This window comes from Glycine max, chromosome 6 (genome assembly GCF_000004515.6).
Source record: "Glycine max cultivar Williams 82 chromosome 6, Glycine_max_v4.0, whole genome shotgun sequence".
Lineage (NCBI taxonomy): Eukaryota > Viridiplantae > Streptophyta > Magnoliopsida > Fabales > Fabaceae > Glycine > Glycine max.
The window spans coordinates 15628618-15635145 of NC_038242.2; the positions used below are offsets into that span (position 1 = coordinate 15628618).

The 6528-nt window shown below is 30.9% G+C and overlaps 1 protein-coding gene across 1 annotated transcript; it reads left to right on the forward strand.

The window, feature by feature from the left end:
- Positions 1 to 303: 303 nt before the first annotated feature.
- On the forward strand, positions 304 to 4604 carry CA1 (carbonic anhydrase). Its single transcript, NM_001249275.2, has 9 exons — positions 304 to 421; positions 768 to 833; positions 2363 to 2506; positions 2649 to 2697; positions 2930 to 3046; positions 3353 to 3406; positions 3595 to 3680; positions 3831 to 3936; positions 4090 to 4604. The coding sequence occupies exons 2-9, from the start codon at positions 784 to 786 to the stop codon at positions 4267 to 4269; spliced, it is 786 nt and encodes a 261-aa protein (NP_001236204.2). The 5' UTR covers positions 304 to 421; positions 768 to 783; the 3' UTR covers positions 4270 to 4604.
- The last annotated feature ends 1924 nt before the right edge of the window (positions 4605 to 6528 follow it).

The window sequence follows — 6528 nt, forward strand, 5'->3', positions numbered from 1 at the left end:
AATGATACTGTTACTGTTAATCTCAATCTCAACTTGAAGTCACGCTTGCTTCAGCCTTTTATTATCATTCAATATTGTTTCATGGACGGTGTGTGTCAATATGTTATTTGAAAAATATTTGTTTGACATCGCTTATGTTTATGCTTTTCTATATTTCACTAAAAATGTCAAATCACTTGAGAAAAGAAAAACGATTTTAATAAAATAAAGGGAGGTGTTAAAATAAAAAAAGAACAACGTAAGAAACCCATCACCATATTGAGTGTTAGCCTATAAATAGGAGACTCTGGTGCTGCCAAATGCAGAAGAAACTTTGCTAGTTTCATGCTCTCCTATTAGCTCCCTCAGAAAATCTCTCAAGCAATTTAATTCTTAGTTCTATTTATCTTATCTGAGCAAAACCATTTTCTCGCTTCATAAGGTATAGTACTTAACGCCTAATCCTACATATCATATCATGCTACTTTCCCTTCTTTCTCCAAGCACTGAATGCAAGATATTTCATGCTGGAATACTAGAATATTAAGTTGGCCGGTATTAAATTTTTTTTATCTATAAATATTAATTTATTAATTTTTGTTAAAAATGTAAATTAGAAGAATTTGAGTTCACAACTTCTTCCTCCACCATTCTCCTTAACTCTTTCAACCATTGAATTAACTTTATATTTACAGTTGACCAATATTATGATTAGGCCTGCACAAATGCATTAAATTATTATGAAAATAGTTGTTTCTTCTATTTAGTTACAGTTTTGGAATTTGCAGATCAGAAGAGATAACTATGGCAAAGTCATCTGAGCTGGCCATTGAAGAGCTGAAGAAGCTTCTCAGGTTAATTAATTACTTCTATGTTCTATATATAACTTCAAACACATGAAAATCACTTTTTTCCGTAACACTGTTGCCTACTTGCCGCCTAACCCCTCAAATAATTTAATGGTGCATATAAATTATTCATAAATTCTAACATGAATCTAAATGTGAAAATATATCATATAAGAAAGTTTTCTTTTAACTGTTTTTTTGGCCTCTGAATTTGGAGTATTTGTAATTTTGATATCTTTAATTGTTTTAAAGTTAATTACGTCTCTTTATTTTTAAAATTAAGTAAATTTAGTGCATTCATTGTTGAGGGGTTTGCGATGGATTTGAGACATGGAATACTTTTAAAATTAAGTTTAGGAATAAAAAAATGGTTAAAATTTAATAAAGTTCGAAGAATATTGTAGGATGTGAAATGCAGGTTTAAAGAGGAGAAAATTAAGCAAGTAATTAAACACACAGATGATTAATGAATTAAAATCAAGACTGAATTGTTCGGGTGACATTACTTTTAATTTTTAAAATAAATAATTTTTTTATCAAATTTTACTTATATCTCAATCGAATTACGAATTAGTCAGGTCTATTTCCACTTATGAACATGAGAAATAAGAAAAAAAGAATAAAATTTGAGATTTATTATAAAATTTATTGTTTTAGTTAATGAGTTTTGAGTAGAAGATTTAAAATAATTAATCAATTTAATTTTAAAAAAAACATAAAATAATAATATAAGAGATTCTGGCAAAATAATTATTTAATTTTTTAATTTTAAAAAATAAAAAAATAGATCTTAGTTTGCTTTAGAAAACATGAAAAATTAAAAATATACACAATTAAAATAAAATGACTAAAAGCAACAAATGTACAATTAAGTTAAAAATATACTTAATACAATATTTTTAAAAACAAATTAGATATTTATCTTTTACATTGTCTCCTACAACATGGTAAATCATAGTTTTAAATTATCATTAAAAGTGATGTTTGCATTTAACTCCAAAGTAGTAGTTTAAACAAAATTTTGCCCCAAAGATAAGTGGGGAACAGAAAAAACAATCAACGTCCTTGAAGACTTTTTAACAAGGACCCAAAGTATCCTTGAAGACATTTTCCAAATTTGGTTGAGAGGTTTCTTTTTTAATTACTTATTGGTAATATTGATGCATATTTCACATTAATAATATATTACTCTCTTCGTTTTTAAATATAAAAATATTTTCTTAAATTTTTTATAAGAATTTTTCAAATTATTTTTTTTTTATCAAAATATCCTTAATTACTTTACTATAACTATTATGAATTAAAAAGATAAATTGAGAGTAATTATAAAAGGAAAGAGAAAACTTATAGTCTCAATAATTTTAAGAATGATTTTGAAAATTAATAAAAATTATTAATACATTTAATGTTATAAACTAAAATAAGTCACCTTATTAAGGGATGGGAATTAGTTTAAAAAAATCTTATAATATTTATGAACAAGAGAATACTAATTACTAATAGTGTAGCTAGCTTAATACACTTGGTGGTTTCAGAGACAAGGAGGAATTTGATGCCGTGGCGGCTGCAAAAGTTGAGGAGCTTATAGCTGAGTTGCAGGGATGTGGCCCGCGTCCATATGAGCCTGCTGTGCAAAGAATCGTAGACGGATTTACTCACTTCAAGATCAACAATTTCGAGTATACTTTAACTTACATATTAACTCTTCATTATTATGCTTCTCTATTAATAATTTCTCTCTTTGATTCTGACATTTTTTATTACGATATACTTTGCAATTTAATTAGATTCATGCATGCTTCTTTTTCTTATATCTGGCAGCAAGAACTCGGATCTGTACAGCCAACTTGCTAATGGCCAAAGCCCCAAGGTGATGAATAATTACTTAAGAGTGTTTGATAGAGTGAAATGATATAAATAAAATTTTTAAATTATAATAAAGTGTAAAATTGTGAATTTTACTTCATTTTATTGCTTATTTCACTTATTTTTCGTCTTTTTTCAATGCAAACATATGGGAGCTTAAAGTCTTATTATGGTTTTTCACCACTTTGGGTCTTCTAATTTTGATCTGTTTTCAATTACTTTTTAACAATATGTAGTATCTGGTGTTTTCTTGTTCTGACTCTCGAGTGAGTGCCACTACTATCCTCAACTTCCAACCTGGAGAAGCTTTCATGGTACGCAACATTGCTAACATGGTCCCTCCATTTAATCAGGTTAGTTCTCTCCTTCACATAAATGCTTCATCCACACCATGGATTATTATTTGGATATGATGAATTAACATCACGCAAACACTTTTTCTTATCACGTTTTTTTATTTCCAAATTCATATATAAGTTCAATACTTCTATTAATTTATGAATGGACCCACATATTTAGTAAGATTCAAGATTTATTTAATAAAAGAAAACGTGTTAAAAAATATTCAAATATGTATTATTAACGTTTCTCTTACCATTTTACTTTATATGCGTTTCCTCAAGTTTTTGTTGAAATTCTTTTCTTCATCAATTCTACAGCTAAGGTACAGTGGAGTTGGTGCAGCCATTGAGTATGCTATCACGGCTCTTAAGGTGATGATTTTTCTCTTGTTTTTTTGTCTAACTTTTAAGGTGATGGTTAGTTTGTATTCATAAAGTTACCGTAGTTTTTCCAAGGACCAATTACTTTATTTTCTTTTCTTTCATTTTGATTTTTAATACATAAAGGAATATTCTGTGAGAGGTAAATATATAAGACAAACCAAATAATAATTTAACAGGTGCCAAACATCCTGGTCATTGGACATAGTCGCTGTGGTGGAATCCAAAGGCTTATGAGTCATCCAGAGGATGGTTCTTCTCCCTTGTAAGGATTAATTTTTATATAACAATAATAATATATATAGCTAGCTTTACTATATATTATAGCTCCTTGTTTGGCAAACAAGAGTAAAAAAAAATATATATAATAAATGTAGGATTAAACCCTTTTATATGGTTCAATTGAACTGTGCAGTGACTTCATAGATGATTGGGTGAAAATTGGTTTGCCTGCCAAACTCAAGGTCCTGAAAGAATACGAAGGCTATGATTTCAAAGAACAATGCAAATTCTGTGAAAAGGTTTGCTCAGCTGCTGTTATATTTTTAATTAATTTCCATGCAGCTACCATGCTTTAAATATTAATTATGAGTAATGATAAGTTTAGACTGTTCTAAACTTTTTAATAATTAATAATAGTGAATCTAATTAAACATGGTGACTTGTACATGCAGGAGTCAGTGAATAACTCACTAGTGAACCTGAAGACATATCCATATGTTGAAAAGGGAATAAGGAACAAGAACATAGCCCTGTTGGGGGGTTACTATGATTTTGTGATAGGAGAATTCAAGCTTTGGAAGTATGAGTCTCACATCACTGAACCCATTTCCATTCCTCTCTGTACCCATTAGTAATGGACAACTCAAACTTGGCACCACTCACTACCAGCTTATCAAGTTCTTACTAAAAAGTTGTGATGTGTGTGCTTTTATATCCTAAATAAATAGCATCTACTTTTGAGATTCCAAAAATAATGTATTTTAAGAATTATCATTACTAGATCTCAGTGCATTTCTGTACGTGCTTAAGTCAAATGCCAGGTCATTTGTATTTGAGTCAAACAAACGATGATGAGAATTCTAGTTTTAGATAGATATGTTATAGTCTAGAAGAACATATATAATATATGACTTCTATTTTATGTTAAGTATATTTTAAAAATGAAAATGAAAACGTGCGGTGGGTTAAAAATCTTTTTCATTTCAATAAAAGAAAGGGAAATCAAGTTTCTATTTTTTTTTTAATTGTTCATGTCATAGGTGATAGGTCACTTCCAGATGATGGTGTGAAAGATGACCCACGACTAGAGCATTTAAAAATGTATTATTTCTTATTTTATTTTATTTTATGCTAAGAATATTTAAACTTGACTTAATTAACTATTGTTAACTTAATTAATATTATCTAAATTATGAAAAATTTCTTACTCCCATGAATCTTATCTTTCTAATTGTCAAATTTGGGGATAATAATATTAGTATTAGGGTGTAGGCAAATTTACCAGAGGGGGTTAGTTTTACAAATTAATTTCTCATCTGGGTCCATTTGCAAAGTATTTCCTTAGAGGGTCACTTTTTGACGTAATATGAACGTATATCGTCAAGCTAAATGGCGATATACGCCTGGGGTGCTTGTCCTGCCAGGACAAATGGCGAAATAGCTGGCACAGTGGTTTCGCCACTTTGACTGGTGATTTAGGTGCATAAGGCTGGTCAGAGTAGAAGGTGCAGAGGGTCAGAGCAGGCTAGGGTTGTTTTTTTCGCAGAAAGGACTGCGGAATAGGCTTTGCATGCATTTCGCAGGAGCCTTTGGCGAAACAAGCTGTGCATATTTCGCAAATTCCATTGGCGAAATAGCCTTCCTTTAAATACCCATTCATTTCATGATCCATTTGGAATTTCTGAGCTTTCAATTTAGGGTTTATTTCCTTTCAAAATTTTCCAACTATTGCATTTGAACAGCAGTCATCCTTTCGTGTGCATTTGGAAATTCTTGAGCTCTCAAAATTTTCTAAGTACAGTCTATAAAATTTCTGAGCCTTTCCACTACGTTTGTCAATCTCTCGTATGATATTATTTATTTGAAGTAATAATTTTGAATGGATAAGAGCAGCACCATCACTATAAAATGCGTAAGAGCAACACCAACACTTTCTCTATAAATATATTAACAACCATTACCACTTTCATTATTTCATGTACATATACAACTTGCATGGCAAATATGAATCAGCTATCATACATAATAAATATATATACATGTCTATAATAAAAAAATTAAATAACTCATACAAGTATTTAACCAACACGAGAATGAACTCCAACAGCCTAAGGAGGAAGCTCAAAAATATTTTTGAAGATTTCGCAATCAGCTTTGGCGAAACAAGCAACAAGAGGCAAAGCGGGGGAGGGAACTCACAAGAATTTTCAGCACCTAGCAACACCAAAATGAGGCGCTAAATAACCCTAGCACAGGGTGTTTCGCTAGTGGGAATGACGACACCCACATGCAACCTGTTTCGCTGACTAGGCTGACGATACATGCCTGCACTTGCCACCTGAAAATTGCGCCTACTCCCTGCCACCTGAGGCCTAGCCTGCTGCCCCTGTGTGTCGCCAGGTTGACTGGCGAAATTCAAACCCATTCCGCAAATGCCAATGGCGAAATGGATGCCACACGTCGTTCCTATACATGTTTCGCCAGCATCCATGACGATATGCATTTAAAAAGTGACCCCCCATGGAAATACTTTGCAAACAGACCCAGATGAAAAATTAGTTTGTAAAACTAACCCCCCTCTGGTAAATTTGCCTTAGGGTGTAAGTGGGTTGTATCTAACCCACCAATCGATCAAATCTAACTATTTTTTGTGAGTTAGGTTCTGTAATTTGGGTTGAGTAGAATTTTTTTAATATACCCAAATAAAATTGGGTTGAATAATGGGCTCATGAATTTTGAATACGAATAAACCTAACCCAATTTGCCAACATAATAAATATAATAAAAATAATATTTATCTAATTATTTGTGTATTGCATTTGCATGTAAGATTGAGTAATTTAAACTTATATTCTCACCTTCATTCATTAGCATGCCATACTAATAATTGT